Here is a 19,294-nt window from a genome sequence, read left to right on the forward strand (position 1 = left end):
GAAGATGTATATATATTTATATATATACTTCCCATGCATATATGAGAGCAAATCCTGAAACCCAGTCAATTTTATCCTCCAACTCAGCAGCAGCAGCAGGACTGTCTTCTCACACCATGTCGTTAGTGGTGACCTTCCCTCATTGTTCATCTTTCCCCCAGTGTTCTCTCTGTTTCCGTTTTCAGTCTGCAAACCAATCTCCAGCCCAATTCACATCCGATTTTAATCTTGCCTCTATTGCAATGCTCATCCTCACAGCCTCCTGATCAAGTGGACAGATGCAGAGAAAGAAAAGGGTGGAGAGACAAAGGCAGCGAGGCACCGCGGTGCTGTTAGTCAGCCTTAATCTTTCAAAAGTGCTTTGTCAAGTGTTTCCAGTGCAGCCTTGCATACCTTTTACCTCATTAAAAGTTTGACAAAAGAAGTGGGTCCATAGATGGAGGAACAAGGAAGCATAGAGGGGAAGCAAAGACAGAACAAAAGGAAAAAACAAAACAATTTATTTGAGATCTGCCAAAATAAAAAACGGAGAAAATGGAAAGGAAGAGTTGAGATGAGATCTCGTGTGCTCCAGTCTTTCCAATAGCCTAAAGTATTGAAGCAATTCATCACTGTGTAGAGAGACTGTGGCTGTTCTGCGCATGCGAGGGACCAATACATCAACTTCATCATCCATATAACAAAACAAGCCGACTGCCACTGTAGGCGGTGAGTTCACTCTTTCTGGCCGTAATAACTATGTTTCCACTGGGCTCCAAACATTAGGGACGCCGCTCTCACCAGCCAGACTGGACTCTGCAGTTTGTACCCGTCAGCAAGGTTACACAAATTCAATTTGTTTACACGAGCACACTGCTATGACAGTGGGCCAAACAGCCCGTGGTGCTCAACACAGCGGCGTGGCAGAAAATGGTGAATGCATAATGGAGGGAAGGTAATTGGATTACAGCAGATGTAAAAGCAAAAGTGTAACTTCAGAAAACTGCCTTGGGTGTGCAAAGACGTTCTTTTTTAAAAGATAATCAGCATTTCTTCAAAAAAATAGTAACAGAGTTATCCTTTAACTATAAGGACTGCAGAGAATAGCTTAGACAGAAATCGAGTGCAAAGTCTTAACTGCTCTGGGACTTTAGCTTTTCTTAAAGAACAGTTCCATCATTAAGCCGCAAAGATCAACCCTCATCTAAGCTGCATGGCTGGTCATAAATCACCAATGAAGCCGGCCATTTCCTGTGCTTATGTGAGCTTTTAAATACCATGCCTGGATTGAGAAACCAAAGAAGGCATAAAGTGGAGCTTGGCATGGTCCATGTTGAACACAAAACACAAAATGTGTGGCTGGCATTTCACTTTCCAAAGGATGAAACACATTGGTGATGCACTGACTCTTTTTTTTCTGTTTTCAAGTGATGCTATTACTGAATTAACAACCTGTGTTGCAACTACTGAACGAACCACCTTTAGCTAAAGTTCTCTGGATTCACTTTACTGCAATCTGACCAGTATGATGATGGTAAGTAATGTTGCACTTGACGCAATAGGTCAATCCCGTGGTGCCTTGACTTTACATCCCCATCAGCTACCGCAGAGTAGCCCCACATAATACCTCTGAACTGGGAAGATGACCAATGTCTACATTGGTCATTTACCATGAGGCTGTGAGTACCTTACCTGGTATCTCACATGTTTAAAAGCAATGGGGTGACTACAAGACCTAAGAGTGTCTTGTTAGTGTTGAGGGAGGAGAGGGCAGATGTCTGCAGAGGGGTATGAATACTTTCTTAAGTGACAGTTTAAGAGGAGAAGAATATGTGGAAAGTCAGATGTGACTCATGGGTTTAGATAAATACAACCATCTGGGTAATTAACTGTAATTCTGAAACAAAAACCTTTTTAGCTCAAAATTTATTTTTCTGATTGCTTTCCTCAATTATCCAAAAACCCTCAAGGAATACACATCTTTGGTATTAAACCGACCACATTAAAGTTTGGTGAAGAGAAAGGAATCTACCCAATTTATTTAGGAGTTATTTAAAGTTCCTGCATTGGCTGAGTAATAAAAATGAATATTGCATGCTGTTTGTCTTCTGGTACATCATAGCTGAGCAAATTTTGCATAAAATCAGTGCAGCAGTAGTCGGCTGTCTGTTTCTTCCCTGCTGTCAATCAAATAAAATAAATCCCATCCACTTGTTTTAGAACTTACTTTCTTAATTCAGAGATGAGTTTTAAATGTTTGGCTTCTCTAGTTTTCATCCAAAATTGTAATCAACTGCAGTGAGATGCTTGAACCATCTCAGTTGAATGCTTTTGATGAAGAGGAGCAGTGGTCCAACCTGAGACCCCGTTTCCCCCAACCCGTCTCAAAGGATGAGACTGACTACCTTTATGGAGGAAACTAATTTCAGCTGCTTGTTCCAGAGATCTATTTTTCTGGTCTTGAGGAATAGTTCATGCTCACAGGTCAGGGTCAAAATTTAGACAGACCACTAAAGTGAGAGCTTTTGGTACTGCTTTCTATTAACAAGGACAAACTATTGAAGAAGCAACATTAGCGCAAAAAAGGCTGCAATCACTCATAAATAAAACTCCAATACACTTAAACTTCTCTACTTCAGGCAAAAGATTGACCCCTGAACCAGTGGGAGAAATCCACCCTTTTCTGTTTATTAGCCTGAGGCTTAGAAGAGCTGACTCTCATCCTGGCACTTTACTCTCTGCTGCGAACTGCTCCAATATATGTGAAAAGTCATGGCTTAAAGAGGCCAACAAATTCACATCATGTTCAAAAAGGAAAAATGAAACCCTGTGGTTGCCAAACCAGACACCCTCCTCAGCACCAAGTTAAGCTTGTTTCCACTACCTGTTTGGGGGTGGGCCGGCATCCTGCCTGTTTTAGTTCTCTCCCTGGTAGTACCAACAACCTTTTCAGCATGTCAATGTTCTTCTTAGGCCTTCTAACGAGCCATCATTTGGTCCAGGTGTGTTAAACCAGGGAGAGAACTAAAACATGCAGGATGCCGGCCCTTGAGGACCGACTTTGGGCACCCCTGTGTAGACGAACCATAATGTGGCATTTATGTGGCTGCAAAGTTGCAGAGCAGTCAGGTTCTCATGGTGGCCCATGTCTACTGCCAAAAGCACAAACAATGAGCATCAGAAATGAATGAAGGTGATGCTCTGACAAATCACAATTTCTGTTACATCACATGGACGGCCAGAGAAGTACTACCTGGGGATCCCATGGCATCAGGATCCACTGTGGGAAGAGGGTAAGCTGGCAGATGAAGTGTAATGTTTTGAACAATGTTCTGCAGAGAGATCTTGGGTCCTACCTTCCATACTGATGTCACTTTGACATGTCCTGACCCTAAGCATTGTTGCAGGGGCTGTATACCCTTTCATGGAAAATGTATTCCCTGAAGCTGTGAACTCTTTCAGCATGAAAATGTTTTCCTGCCATAAAGCAAAAATGGCTGCAAAATGGTTTGGACGACCCACCTTGCAATTTACAGGACATTAAGGCACTTCAGCTAACATCTTTGTGCCAGATACCACAGAAAACTACTAGGTAGTTATCTTTATGTGTCTAACTTTTCCTGAATGTGCCTTGTAAGCTAAATAAAATACGTAATAATCTTCTTGCCAAGTTATAAACTCTTAAACTATGGGGTTTTCTGAGGTCCTTGGGCTGCATGACCTTTTGATCCCACTTCTTTTCCATCAAAAAGGTTCAAAATGTTCTGGATAAAATTCAGTCTCAAAATTTTCTGATATTTTAAGAGCTGTGCTCCTGTGGTTTTGGCAGCTTAGTGTTGCATACATTAGCACTGAAGTCTAACTCTGCGCATCCCCAGGGGAAACCTTTAAAGTCAGGTGGAGTGAAGACACTACCTAAGTAACAGCTATGACTGCTCCTGAATTAGAGCTGGGAGCATTTGACAGATTTGAGTCGGTATCATCTCTACAGAGCGGAAAGTGATCAGAAGGCTTAATCCTTGGAACAAAATCCAAGTTTTTAAAGTTGAAGTGTTAGCGAGAGCTTAAAACATCCAGAGCTTCAGCACAAACCAACTGTACAATAAGGGTTATTAAAACATGATAACGTATGGGTAATAAATTTGTAAATATGAAAGATATTTATTTTTAGCTTATTTAGTTTGTAAAATTTTCATTGGATCTTGGTATACATTTAATAAAAATTAAATTCTGGACTTATTGCCTATATTTTTAAGACGAATGTGGAGTCTCTCTTTCGTCTGCAGCCTAATACTGTACACTTTTCAAATTCATTCATGAATCCTACATGCACTTATAAGCAAGAGTCTTGTAATTTAACTCTATATGCATGAAAACTTTCTACTTGACTGATAATATTCAATTTATAAAGCAGTCAGCATGAAACCATGTCGACAGGAAGCTGACTGCTCATGCTGTGGATTGCGTCACTGTCTGGTTTGAGCTTTTTGCTGTTGACAGCGTGTCCAACACTGTATGAAAGTCTGCTGTGACAGGAAGAACACCGGCTAATGGAAACAGAGACCCTATTTTGCCGTAAACTGATCCAGACTACTGAGAGGATGCAAAGCAGGCGGGATGGTGGACGGCGTTAAATAAAAGAAAAAAAGCTTTGTGGAGAATCTGGAGTGGAGTTGTGGTGTGTCAGCCATGCAGAATCAAGGTTCAGGAGATCAGAGGAGTTTGTTTCAACCAATCATTTCCCCCCACTGACTTCAGTTTATAGCCGTCTATCTGAATATGTGAAATCCTTTACTTTACTGAATTTTTCTGGAACAAATCCAACAGACATCAATAAGTATCTGAGAGACAGTGAACATGAAATAAGGGAATGATATACACTGAAATACACACATGTGGAGCAAAGGCATACTTCTGTGTTATACTGTACGTGATGACTGAATGCTAAATAGAAGGGGGAATAAAAGATTTAGATCCCTTAAGATTCAGCGCTGCATGGCAGTGTATTAGTTCACACTGTGGCTTCGCAGCTGGAGGGATTCTGGAGTCTGCATGTTCTAACCACACGTTTGGTTTTTCTCTCCAGGCACTCTTCTTCCTGCAGTCCAAACACATCCATGCTGGGTTAATTGCCCTGGAGAGTAGTTGTTGTCGGTCTAGTGTATCTCTGTGTTGCCCTGTGATGGACTGGTAAGTGGTCCAAGGTGTCCTCCAGAAATTCACTTGAGTTTCTCTGCAAGGATTAAGCATTAATAGAAAATGGATGGATTATTCTAAATGACTGACTGCAGTTTGATCTAATAATCAGTCTAGTTTGACACAAATTAACTTATTCACAGTGTAATTCATGGTTTTTCAATGGGAATCTCAACATTGATTCAACTGCAGAGGAGCAGAAGCAAAATGAATCAGAAAGATAACTTTTCTATTTCAAAATCTCTGCAGCTTAGACGGATCAACTCACTGACTGTTGTCAGTGAGTTGATCTTCTCATTGAATTCAATGAGAAGGTGTGTCCAAACTTTTGGTCTGTACTGTATATACAAACTGCAAAATATAAACAGACTTAGGGAAACTGTTTTGGATTATAGAGCAGCCAAACATTTATTTTCTCTCTGGTATCCGGACTGTTATCAACATTTCTTCTCTAGCCAATTAAAAAGGATGAACAGAAGATGATCAAAACAAAAAAAATGTTTTATGTTCTTCAAAAGGCTGTGGAAATTTCTTCAGCAAATGGGGCCAACAAAAATATGTTTGATTTATAAAGACTAGAAACTAATTAACCTCAGTAATTAGACTTTATAGTGTCTCAGACAGGTAACTTAAGCTAATCAAGTGCAGGTCAGAGCTCACTGTGGGTCAGTCCAGTGTATTAGGAGGTTTTCACATGGTATAGTCCAAAACCACTAGAATTATATCAATGTTTCTGTGGCCTTTTGTTATAATGCCCAAGAAATGCCTGAGGGAGCAGAGTTTCTTCAGCGGTATGGCAAATAGAGAAGTGGAGAGCCCCAGGTATTCTTATAAAAATAATTTTAGCTGTTTGGTAATACCTCCAGTTTCAAAACATTCATTTAAACTAAGGGAGCAACACCCATCAATCTTAAGGTAGTGCTGTTTTTAAAAGTATCTTTAGCCTCTGACTGCAGGCTGGTTACCTAAACAGATAGCCATACTAATTAACTGCTAATAAAAGCTTCTTAGGCTTGCAGTGTTAATGTGGTACCCCACCAGCATGTTTATTTAATGAGCTATTAAACTATTAAATTACAGAAAACAGTTTCATCATAAAGCTGCAAGACAAGCCACTCTTTTAACGGATTCTGGTTCAGTATAAATCACCAGAAAAACCATCCAGGTTCTGCAAAAACCTGAGCTTTTACAAATAAAGCTAGCTTCATGGAACAGAGGGAGGCATGGAGCGGGTCGCTGGGTGGTTGTTTCTGAGAATTATGCAAAAAAGTCTAATATGCGAGTCTAAATAGAAAAACTAATCAGTACTGCTTCTTGACAGCCCCATTATGGATCTGTCTTAGTGGGAACATACTGCCATATGGCAGGTATGGAAGGTCCACCGGGAACAGAAGCCCAAAGCCACACAATGGAATGCATCAAACTTTCATTAAAGAGAAATACCAAACTGATGGTGTTGATTGCAAATCTAAGTCTTAATCCATAACTTTTCCATCAAATGTTGAGATTGAGTTGAAGTACGGGAATGAGAGCAGCTGTTTTGGGAAATCTTCCACAGAAAGGTTCAGTTTCTGTGAGCAAAAAGAAACAGGAGAGCACAAATGGATGTAAATAAGCTTTGGTTATAAACGCTGTGTGAATGTGAATGATTTTTTTGTTTACTTTTTCAGACAAAATACAGATTAATGAAGAAGAACTGAGCACTGGTTCATTATGTTTAGTTTATTCAGCTTCTTATCATTGGTGAACCGTCTAAATAGCTGTTGGTTTGCCTGCTACACTGATTTTGGTGACAAAAATATTACAATATTGGTACAATATTGGTTGTGGAGAAATATTTCTTTCCCCCTAAAGCAATCACTTGGGAACAGTTTAGTAGTAAATAACTGATAGATTAAACTTCTTTCCACTGATATGCTGGTGTAGAGGAAGAGCGGCCGCCTCATATTGAGGCTATTAGTCCTCGAAGCATCCGTCTGGTGCATGTCTTCCCCTGTTCTCTCTCTGCCCATTTCCTGTCTAATCTACTGCAAATAAAGGCCACTAGTGCTAGAAAAACCCTTTAAAAAACAACTTTCCCCTGCTCTCAAATGATAGACCCATAATTTAGATTGAAGACAGAAAATTAAGAGATGCGCCAACCTTTAATTTATGTAAAATGTCTGACTCCATGCATTTAACCCCATTCTCAATCACAAAGTTACAAACAAGCTCAGACAAACTGATAAGTTTTAAATTAACCTAATATTAGCTGAAAATGATCTGTCATACAAAAAAATGTAAATACCCTCATCATGCTAAGCGGAGCTCTCTTAATGTTCCACAGTGTCCTTATTTTCTACTTCACTAGAGGTTTATTACTCCTCATTCCTGCTGGAGTATTTAAAGGTCACACATTGATTAATAAACTTGTAGTGGCTTGACTAAAGTGAAAAACTATCTTCAGGCATTTGATGTTTGCTCTGCCACTTCTCCTGTTTATATAGATATTTAACCTTTTGTTTTGCAAAAAACTCAAGTTTTACCAAAACTTTCAAATATTAGGAAAAAACTGAAAATATGACAAAGCAAATTAAGTCTAAAGTTGTAATATCAAAATGGTGGCACTGCAATGTAAAAAACAAAAAGTTTTTGTTGAGTTTGCTTCAATAAATGCATAAAGTTGCAGCTGAAAGAACTGTTTATGATGAAGTACTCCAAATCTCGGGTATGAGGCATGAAATGGTGCAGAAAGTGAAAAGACTAAAGTATCAAATGCCTGCTTTGAGCCATGCAGATCTTCTGACACTGCAGAAATAATTGGCACATTGTGAAGGGCAGATATTTATGCCAGTTTAGCAACAGCCTGTCAGAGATGGATGGGGCTCTGCCTGCTGGTGACAGCCTCGGTTAGAGGAGACCTCAGAACAGCGAATGCTCAGGTTTGGCTAAACAGCAAATCGCTTGGATACATTTTAGAGAAAAACAATCCAGTGTTGTGCCTGTAAAGAAAAAGGTTTGACCTCAAGGCTTCTTTCATTTGAATTGATCTCCAGAACATCAAATGCAGCTCTTTTCATCGCTCTCCTTCCTGGTTAATATCTTATTCAGTCCTTTGACAGCTTGCATAGTTCGTTATTCAGATCTCTTACTAACTCAAGTCTTTGAATGAGCAGCCTAAGGCATGTCATTAAGTGTGAATTCTTAGAAATAGATCATTACTCTCCAGGAAGTCAGGTGTCGGAAACATCTCAAAGTACAATTATGATGCGTCATTTGACTGCATTTTAAATCAGTGCTAATAGATTTGGGCCTTTCTGCTGCCTGTAGATGCTCACCAGCATCTCAAAGTCTGCAGGATCAGAGTCCTTGATTCTGCTGCTTCAAGGCAAAAGCCATCCCTGTTAAGAATGTGCATCTCATAGGTGAGCCAAGGCTCAAGTAAGAACTAGTTAAAATGGAAAACCTACTGAAAAATATCTAAAAGAACAGAAGAGCTGCAGCTTTGAAATGAACAGCACCAAAGTTTTTTGGATGTCTGCGGCTCTGAGCTTGAAAAATATAAAACTTTCCTTTAGGATTCTTTTTCAGCCCTGCCTGGAAGGCTAAATGCCAAAGCAGGAGTGGCTCCGTAAATGAGGGAAGACTAAACCAATGACGTTAAAGAGCCTTTTTGGCCACAATGTGTAATCTGCCATATGGAGCTGATCTGTATTCACTCTCTTGATGTTCTTGAGTGTTTGAGCTTAAATGAGGATTCTGACTTAGTGATTTATGTCTTAAGTAGAGTTAGCAGATGTTCAAAAGTTCTTGATTAAACTAGTGCCAACTTAGAAAGCACATAGTTCACTAACTTTGACATGGAGCAGACAGGTGTGAATATGGATTTACCGTATGTGGTGATATACAGGTTCAAGGTTGGACTTTAGGTTGCGTTCACACTGCAAGCTTTAATGCTCACTTTTAGAATTTTTTTTAAATCAGATTTTTTTTTGGCATGGTTGTTCACATTTCCTAATATATGTGACTTGTACGTGATCTCCTGTGTGAACTGAAAACAACCTAAAAGTGTTCTGCATGCGCAGTAGAGGACACAACGTCACACGTCACAAACATGCTCAGTTTTGGACTGAATAGAACAATCACCCAAAATATTATTAAATCAGAAACCTAGCTTTTTCTCCATTTATCGCTCTCCACATTATCATCTGCCTGGATTGTTGTTTTTCTTCCCACAGTAAGCAGAATAGTGACATTTGTTGATTATAAATGACGTACAGGTCAGATGAACGCAACGTGGCTGTACAAACAAAGGTCACATTTGAAAAGATCAGGTATGGATCTGTATTGTTCAAATTGACATGACCACATACAGGTCGCATAGTGGCAAAACAATCAGATTTGGGTCACTTCAGGCTACCTTAAAGGCATAGTTCAAGATTTCTGCAGTTTGTTCTGTTATAGGTTTATAAGTAGGAGGATTACTGATGGTGCAACATCTGTTCACCAATTTCCTACACAAATAATCGCTGATTTCTTTGCATATGATTAATAAATAGTTCATAAAAAATGTTTATATGAACTGCTGTAACATTTTTACAACGTCTAAGACAATGCAGTCTGCTTTGGTCTTGATCCTTCTTAGCCTAGCTGGTAGCTTCATCCTCCAGGACCAAATAATCTGGATTTTTCTCACTAATGTCAAAAGACATTTCTACTACAGGTAAAACTTATAACCTCTTATAACTTATAACCTCTTTTTCAAATGTTCCCATTTAAAGAGGAGAATAATGACTAAGCACTACTTTAGTATAGTTTAGCTGCCAAGCAGATGCCAACCAGGAAGGAACTAACTACACAGTGACTCAGTGTCCTGTATTAATTATGCATCTTGGCCTTAGCAACACACTTTGTCCTCCATTGCAAGGTGAAGCCTTCCAGGTAAAATGTTTTCTGTTTTTTTTACATATCCTTCTGATACTTTTAGTTGCATTTTTATGCAACATTCTAAATGCATTTGTATCTGATGTTCAAACTATTCAGCCTAACCAGCAACAAGAGTTAAAAGAAAAGGTAACAATTATTTTTAGTTTGAGAAAAAAATGGCATTAAATTATTAAATTAAAAAATATATTTAAGCAAGTTTTTCCTGGTCCTGCTGCAACATTGATAGTCTAGCTGTTTTCTCCACATAATCAAAGTAGACAGATTTTGTCTAGATTGAGTTACTAAGGTGGTCTGAAATATTTTCTGTGGTATTTATGAATACCACAGAAAATTTGTGAGAAATTCTTATTTTTTCTGATAAAACAAAATAGTTCCACAAATACAATCAGAAATTTTACATTTTAAAACATCTTAAATTACTTTATTATCTCTTTCTGTGTGTTTAGACTTTCTTGCAATCTTCTGAAGCCCAATTTTTACTTGGTTTTCAGTTGCTTTTTTCACTCATTTTTGAAAATAACTTCATCTGTGGGTGCAGATTAGCTGAGTAATAAATGCTGCTTTGATGATATTTGTAAAAAAAAATGTGGTGGCAAGAGCTAAAACATGTGACATTGACCAACAGTGGGTCTTGTTAGTGGCGATACAAAAACTCTAAGGTACTCCTCTATGAATTTACCTTGGTGACGCACCCTCATGTAACCATTTAACCACAAACGCTCCCTCTTGTCCAGATTACCTTGAACGACTTTGTTGGACTTTAGATTAAATCCAAGCAAGCTCTCATTCGTTCAGGGAGCCGCGTTTCATACCAATATGTTTCCACAACCTTGCTTGTGATTACTGTCCTTTCAACCTCAATTTTGTGTTTATTGTGGAAAAGCAAACTTTAATGCAAACTGTGAAGTGCATAAAAAATTGGGTTATTGTGATAAATCAGAATTACTTCAGCTAGAACAAACTTTTTACTGTGATAAATCACAATATCAACGGTTTGCAAAGACTTAATTTTCCAGTTCTGATCCAATGTTTGCTAAAAGGCACCAGCAGAACCCTCCCTGTGACTGGGAGTGATACATTTAGTTTTCTGGCAGCTTAAAGGTTTTCACCAAGTTGTGGATAAACCTCTGGCAATGACCTATTAGCACAGGAAACATGTCGTGGTTCACTCTCCCTCCTGAGGAAACCTTTCAGTACGTGAGCCACTAAAAACCAGAGACATCGTCCCCTACAACTGCTGTTCTGCAGATCCTTTGTCCCTGATAGGTGTTGTTGCAGTGAGGTTAATGACTTCACCTGTCGATGGCCCTCAACTTTAGAGTTCATTTTGATGCAATTTAGGGGAGCTACTCTTTATGTTGCTGCAGATGAAACACTGAGGTTCCTGTTTCCCAAGTCCTTATAGGTCTTTAAGATTAATGATTTCACCATCATTAATCTTAAATGATGGTGAAAATGTTATCTTCAGCATGTTTTTGCACTCTTGCAAAATATGTTCAGTACAAAAATGTCAAAATAACTTAGTGCTAATGACTTAAGCTCTGATACACTTTTTACTAAATGCAGCAACCATACAATAACAAACTCAGCACAAGAACAAACAGGTAGAAAAGAGTAAGAAAGACATTGAAATTATTTTTTTTATCTGAATATTATATTAAATTATAAAACTAAATTATTGAGTATGCTTTTTTGCATTAATTTGAGTTTGAGTTAAAAACAAGTAGGTTTTTATCTCTGTTTCAATACTGCCTAATAAAACACTTTTGGCAAATGAACCTTAAAGTTAAATGAGAACTAGAAAACAAATGTTCTATTTGATGTGATATCTTTAGAGCTAATCTGTTCAGTAAATGCTATAAATTTATAATTATATGATGCTGTTGAAATGAGACCCTTTCTGAACTTAAATAGACTGAAAAAAGCAAAGTCCAGCATCAGACTGAGAAGTGTTAGGCGACCGTTGTGATTGCTTTCCTTATCTAACCCCAGCTGAAGATCTGAACAGACGCTGTAGTGACTGCTGCTGTCAGGGAAGTCCCACCCACACTCACTGCAGTTTTACAGCCAGGGAGCCGACACTGACCACTCTGACAGGGAAGAGCTCTCAAGTTGAAAGTTGGTGCCAAGATTTAAGCACTAGTGAGAGTTAGAGTGTTGCTAAAGATAAAGGTCAGAGAGAGAAGCCATCAGCCAGACTCTGATGAAAGTGAGATAATAAGGCGAGGTTAAAGGATCTTCAGGAATGAGAGAGCAGAACAAGTGCAATCTATAATAAAGATCACAGCTGACTCTTTTGCCAAAACGGACTTAAACTTACAGTAATTATCTTTTTATTGCTTTAAAGTAGACACAGAGATTAAACACTGGATGGCTTGAAACTAAATGTTTGGTCATGTTATCTTAACCAAGAACATCGAGTTCTGTTGCTGTTTTTAACGTATTTTTGTAAACATTTATATTACTGGAACACAATGATTTTCTGGAACACATTTTTTCTGTGTTTTTGATGGCTAGTGAGGTTAAAATCCTAGGCAACATGTTCTTTTTTATATATTAATCTTAATTGCTGCTGCTGAGTGGGATGGTATTAGGAAAAAAGGGGGCGGCTTGCTTTTCATTTTATGTTTTTACTCAAAGACATTTTCATTTATTCAAACTCTTGGAAGAAACTAATTATTTTAAATGTGTGATGGCTAAAATGACTGATTTTGTTCGTATGGAAACTCACAAACACATTTTCATTTAAAATTGCTCATTGAACACAATATCTCTAAATTATGTGAATATTTCTTGTCAAAATAGTGACAGATTGCAGGCACTGTTGGCAGAAGGTTTTAATAAATAGACTTTAAAAACACTCATGGCAAAAAACCCCCATTAAATTAAATTATTTTAAATTATTTTAAGCTCATTAATCAAAAGCAACTATTATAAATCCAAGTAAATTGAAATTATCTCCATAATAACAGAAGATATTAACTTTCAATAATCGGATAAGAAAAGCTTTCAGGTACATCCAGAAGAAGTGTTGACTGATTCGTTTTGCTCTATAAACAAAATTCCTCTGCTCTATGTGGAACCACAGTTCATCAGCAGCTGGTCGTCTTTCTGCAAAATATAACTCACTGACTCTGGCATGAGAAGCCCAAAGAAAGGTCTGGCCATCTGCTTTTGCTTAATAAATACCAAGATAATGCAAATGACAAGAAATGGTCAAATCCTCAACCTGCGATCAGCAGGTTGAGGATTTGAGCTTAATGAGTTTTGTGTTTGTTTTAGTGAAAGGAGCAGCTGGATCCATCCATAACTGTAGGACTTTAGTTGCACTCTTATCAGCCATTTCTTTTTCTAGTAATAACAAATAAATGCATAGCTGTTTCAGTTATTTACATATTTTTGGAAGACTGAATGCATAATGGATTAATGGAAATTTGCAATAGATTCATTTAGGTATAAAAGTGGATACATGCATGTGAACAAAACACTGATCTGTAAAATAATTGCAAAACCATAAATTTTCTTTCTACTTCCCAATATGTTTAATTATATCATAATAAAATACACTACAGCTTGAGGTAAAAGTATAAATATATTTGCAAGTTACTGTATTTGGTTCAATAATTTACATTCCTCTTTCAGGTTTGCAATATAATTGTCTGAAGAACCTAATGGGGAAAAAACCTGGCTATGACCTTTTCTAATCATGAGAATTATTACATTTTTAATGCTGAACAATCAGTACGTGTCGTTATTCTCTATTTCTCTGTTAAATACAGTGTTCCCACACTCCATACATAAAACATGTAGGATGTCAACTCTGTTGTAAGGAATCAGCTTATTGCTGCATAGCTGGACTCCTAAAGTTTAATGCTTTTCACACCATTAGAAAGTTGGACAGAATACACTAGAAAGTGTAAAAATTAGAGCTGAGCTACATCAGAGTTGGCATCAGTTTCCAACATTTTTTATCTTTAATAAGCTCAAGTCTCTTTGATATGCAGAACTTTGACGCAACATGAGTGAACAGATGTCCAAAAAAGAGAACCCACCTGAGGTTAAAATTAAGGGTGGAAAACAAGAAGAAATAATTTGGCAGAGTAACTGTCTGGAAAATTATGACACCAGCTGTTTCACAAATCTAATCTAGGTGACAAAAAGGGAAAAGCAGCTTTGCAGAATGATTTAAGTAACAGGGTTACGACGGATTGGAAAGGAACAGCAGGGCTGGAAACACACTGTTAGCTGAGGATCTTTTGAAGTTTTCAGGACTTGAATCCTGATTTCATGTGAGATTTTAGAACTGATATTTTGCAACTGTTGCAAATATATTTATTAAGATAAAAGCAAATTTAACAGTTCAATTTCCATTCTTTTTTTTTACCTCTCCAGGGGGTCTTTTGTGGGCTCTAGTGTCCCTTATATGAAAGTAGGCTGACAAGAAAGAGGGAAGGAGAGGGGGGAAGACATGCGGCACATATCGTCGGGTCCAGGAGTTGAACCCACGACGGCCGAGTCGAGGACTCAAGGCCTCCAAACATGGGCCATGTTTCCCCTACACCACCACGGCAAGCCCCAATTTCCATTCTTAATGTAGTTAAGAACTACGTTCTTACACCAAATTCTTCACCAGCTTTAAATGGCACATCATGCATATGATGTATTCCAGTTAAAAAATAAAAATCATTAAACTTTATTACCCACAGTCAAATCTGCAGGAATAAAACCATTCGGTTGCTGTGAATATCACAGATCAACCTCACCTCACTTCTTCTGTAAAGAGCTTAGAACAGAAATAATTGAATTTACATTTGGTTAATAGAAATCAAAAATGATTTTTTTTTCTTCAGGCTTATGAGATGCAGTCACAGCAGCAATACATGTAAATATTAACCTAATTAACTTGTTGACTAATTAGTTGCCCTTTTTTATGTTTTCTGATGCCTTTGAATTACATTTTAATTGACTGGAAGCATACATCATATTTTTTTAAAGTAACTACTAATAAATATACTTTCTGTAACAAATGGGGGTTAAGAGTTAAAAGGAAAGCTGAATTTTAGAAAACAAAGCATGTACTACAGTGAGGAGCATGTGAATAGCAGTCTGTGGATGAAGTCTTGAAATACTGTTTGAATATAAATCAGTTTTAAAATAATATATAAAAAAACTGTTACAAAAGTACATGGATGTCAGAGTTTTAAGTTCATTGGGGAACTGGCATACTGTTGAAGGACGTAGTGACGATACTTAAACATGACTGGATGTGTGGATGGGTAAATGGATTACATAGAATAGGAAAAGATTTTGTTTTTGGTTGTTTTGAATGTCACTGTATGGTTATCTTACAGGTAAGCAATGTGTAGACTGCATAAAAATAAATTAAATGTGCAGATATAATTTTTAATATGAAAGTTTTGTTTTATTATTTTCTTTTTTTTCCTCTGACACTGCATTTTGTTTACACGTTTTAAAATAATAAAAAACAGTCATTTCAAATTATACTTTGTACACAAAAACAGCTTTAAAGTTAAATGTTATAATTTATATTATGTGGATCAGATGAGCAGCATGTTACTGGGGAAGGGCTGCAGGCGGTGCAGACTGACAGCCCACATTAGCCGCAGGCTTACATTGACAGCCAATTCTGGGAAAACCGATCATCAGCTCTCATTTGCTCTCCTAACTACTTTCTGAATGTGGAGGGCGATGTCACAGGAAAACTAGAATGGGTCATATGTTCAGTCTGTCAGATATTGAGGACAGATCACAACATGTGTACAAAAGCCTGTTTATTCTATCCTTTTAAAGCAGCAGTGCAAACCTTGCCTGTCCTTCCCTTGACATCTCTTTGAAGTCCTGTCTTGTGGGGTTACTCTCTCCAAAAAAAGGGTCTACCATATCTAACTCTGAGCATCATTTTAGCCTTCGGTAGATCTTCAAAAGCTTCAAAGCGCAGGGGGGGCAACTTGTGACCTCGTCGAGGATGATCCTCTGATGTGTGACAGGCAGGGCAGAGGAAGCTCCGTTCTACAGGGATCACATCTAAACACATTTGGTTTTGCACAGGTCTGGGACGGTGAACACGTGACGTGTGACCTGACTGCAGAGTTGCAACGCTTGTACCAACTGGGAGCCATAATTACCCGCAGAAAAAATACAACACGCTAACGACTGGATGTGGATGAATGCCCCAAAGACAAATTCTGACATTTTGAAGAAGGTCAGAGTTAATTACTGTTTGCAATTCTTCTCATGAGGAAAGAACAAGAGGAGATTGTTTGTTGAGAAATGCTTGCAGATATAAATAAGGTTACTTGTGTCACAAACCTGATGTTAGGAAAATTTGATGGTAACATAGTGCCTTAGTAAATAAATAAAGAAGATTTGCTGTTTCTTATCAAAGTGTTTGGGTTAATATTTTTTAAGACAGATTTAGATAAATAAAAAATCTGCCTTGAGATTCATGCATCAAACAGCTTAAAGGCTATTTTTATTTTTCTGCAATAAATTGAGTAGTTTTTCAATGTATATAAGTAATTTAAAAAACCTTAACAAAACACCTCTGGTTCTGATGCACTGTTGTATATAACACACAGAGTGTTTAGTTGATTGTTAAATGGATGTGTGGCACCACAGCAAACAGGATGGAAAGCTTTGTTACCAAGATGACAGCTGAACAGGCCTGATTTCTCTTCACCCACCAAAAAGCTGTCTCTGCTGGAAACACGATTTGCCCAAAGATTTGGAAACCATTGGACTCATTCAAGGGAATAGTCAGCAGAAAACCTGAAGGGGGACAAAACTCAGACCATGCCATGTTTACAACTTGTAGCTTGACCAAGTGGTAAACAGCCAGAATAGAAGCCATGGCCATACTGACAAAAAAAACCCCTCAGAAAACAACAGCAGTGGCTCCGTTCAATAATCCCGTCACCCACTTCCAACATCCATCTTGGAGCCTCAATGTGATTACGTGACGTAGTTGAAAAGAGTCAATATTAGTATTTTATATTCTCTTCCATTCACCACATAAAGACAATAAAATAGTTCAGGTCCAGACAACATGCTGTGGGAACGCTAGCTGCAGATGGACTGAGTGACGTAACAGATGGTATTTTTGGAATAGTTTTACAGCTACTTTATTTCAGAGCAGTCAAACCCTTCACCAATTTAGACGAAGTAATCAGTTTGAGAAAACTAAAATGTGCAAAACCACTGCATGGTTTGATGACGTGAGGTTAACCTGGTGATTCAGTTGTTGGTAGGAATACACTGATGCAACAATGTTGGTCAGCACTGGAGCAGAAATTACAATATCTACTGAATGTTAGTAAAATTACAGTCAGGATTTGCTCTCAACAAAAGTTTTAAATCAATCAACAGGTGCTGGTTTGAATTTAAGCTGCTACTGCTTTCATTCAACTTCATACTCCTCACCGAATAAAGACTCACTCTTTTCACACTTGTTGTTTGCATATATTCCCAATTTCCAGAAATAAAATTAGTACAAATATCAAAAGCTACAATCCAAAAAAAACCCTGAAATGTAAATGTAAAAAGGTGGGGAGGTACTCTTTAAAATAAAGGCAAAACAATTGTGGCTAAAATGACAAACAGAAGGACAATACTCTGGAAGGCGATATTGTTGCATCACAAGAAATAAAATGATGAAAACAGATAAAAATAAATGTTAAGAGCTTTAGCTTTACTCCACCATATCCCCTTGGAAAAGACAGAAAACCCAAGCAGGCTTCATGATTAATACATACAGGTTTTGCGTGCTGAGTCCTCCACAAACAGTGAAGAGATGTCCTCATCCACGCCGGCCTCATTCTTGGCGATGCAGGTATATGCCCCGGTGTCTTCAAGGTGCACGTTGCTGATGTGCACCTCGCTTCCATTAGCTTTGAGGAAGAGCAGAGAGGAAACACAAAAACGGGCAATGTGTTTGCTTTCCAGAAAGACATAAAAGGAGACTCCCATCTTCCCATCTTTTGGTGCCATTACATAACAGACGGATGGTGTTTGTTTCAGGGTGAAATCAAAAAGGCATTAGGGAAGTTCATAACAGGATCATCTGCTGGTTTAAAGTTTCTGAACCTTAAGGATCTTCAAACAATCTTTCTGATTTAAGTTAGGTTTATTAACAAGCCTGAAAAAACGTTAGGAGGCGGTGGTTAAAAAACATATTTGTGAATCATTGAGGTCACACTCAGCCCAAGAGCTTCAGAAGAAAACCAGACTTTGTTCTAAACTATGAATACACAGCAAATGAATCACAATGAAAATGGCATAAATAATGAGTTACTCTACAAAGTTTTGTTTTATTTATGCATATTGTGCTATTAGCCGCAGAAAATTTGATGTATTTCCCCAAACCAAAATATTTTTCATCTGTGGCTAGCTTATTTAATTTAGAGTATGATTCATACAGATCTGCTCAACAACTCTAAACATATTAACTGCTGTTTTACACTAAAATCACATGTCTACATCACAAATAAATTACTTTTAGGTGTAACAGAGTAGTAGAAAGCAAATACCTAATTAAATACCCAACAGTAATAACATGCATGCTCTGGACTCTGTAACTAAATGATTTATAGAAATAAGTGTGTCTAAAATGTGTGTGAAAATCAAACCGCATGGTCATCTATTAAATAAAACAGGGGTCAAACAGGTAGCCCTTTTTTGGACAGATAAAATAAATGCTGCACATGGTGATGATGATGCATTCTTCTCTGAAAATCTGAGTAAAATTAGATGTTCCAGACATTGTTCAGCAGAAAACCCTTCTGCAAACTATTATGAAATTTGAAACTCAATGTGACTCAGCTTCAGAATAAAAGCTCTCTATGAAAATAAACTACTTAATATCTTTTTAACTACTTGTCACAATAGCCAATAGTCATTTTGAAATTTCATGGACAAAATGAATAGAATTTTTCTGTATATTCATTTAATTTGAAGAGTTGATAACTTTGTTACTATTTCACTGTAATGAATTTAACCAATTTAAATATGCAACAAATATAACTAAAACAAATTATTGGGGATCCAATATGAGCAACCCACATCTACAGTTAAGACCAAAACTTTACATACATGGAATGAAGACACATATTTGTTTTTTCCCTGCTTGTCTGAAGTCTAACTGACCTGAAACAAGATAAGTTTGGTCCGATGTAAC

The 19,294-nt window shown here is 37.6% G+C and overlaps 1 protein-coding gene across 2 annotated transcripts in view; it reads right to left on the reverse strand.

The window, feature by feature from the left end:
• The window catches only part of fstl5 (follistatin-like 5), a 187,758-nt gene that overhangs the window by 17,303 nt on the left and 151,161 nt on the right, over positions 1-19,294 (reverse strand). For both annotated transcript variants that reach the window (XM_032555148.1, XM_032555147.1), the window contains one exon: positions 17,874-18,008. In XM_032555148.1, coding sequence (XP_032411039.1) covers positions 17,874-18,008 — 135 coding nt within the window. The remainder of the gene's footprint in view (positions 1-17,873; positions 18,009-19,294) is intronic.

This window comes from Xiphophorus hellerii, chromosome 23 (genome assembly GCF_003331165.1).
Source record: "Xiphophorus hellerii strain 12219 chromosome 23, Xiphophorus_hellerii-4.1, whole genome shotgun sequence".
NCBI lineage: Eukaryota > Metazoa > Chordata > Actinopteri > Cyprinodontiformes > Poeciliidae > Xiphophorus > Xiphophorus hellerii.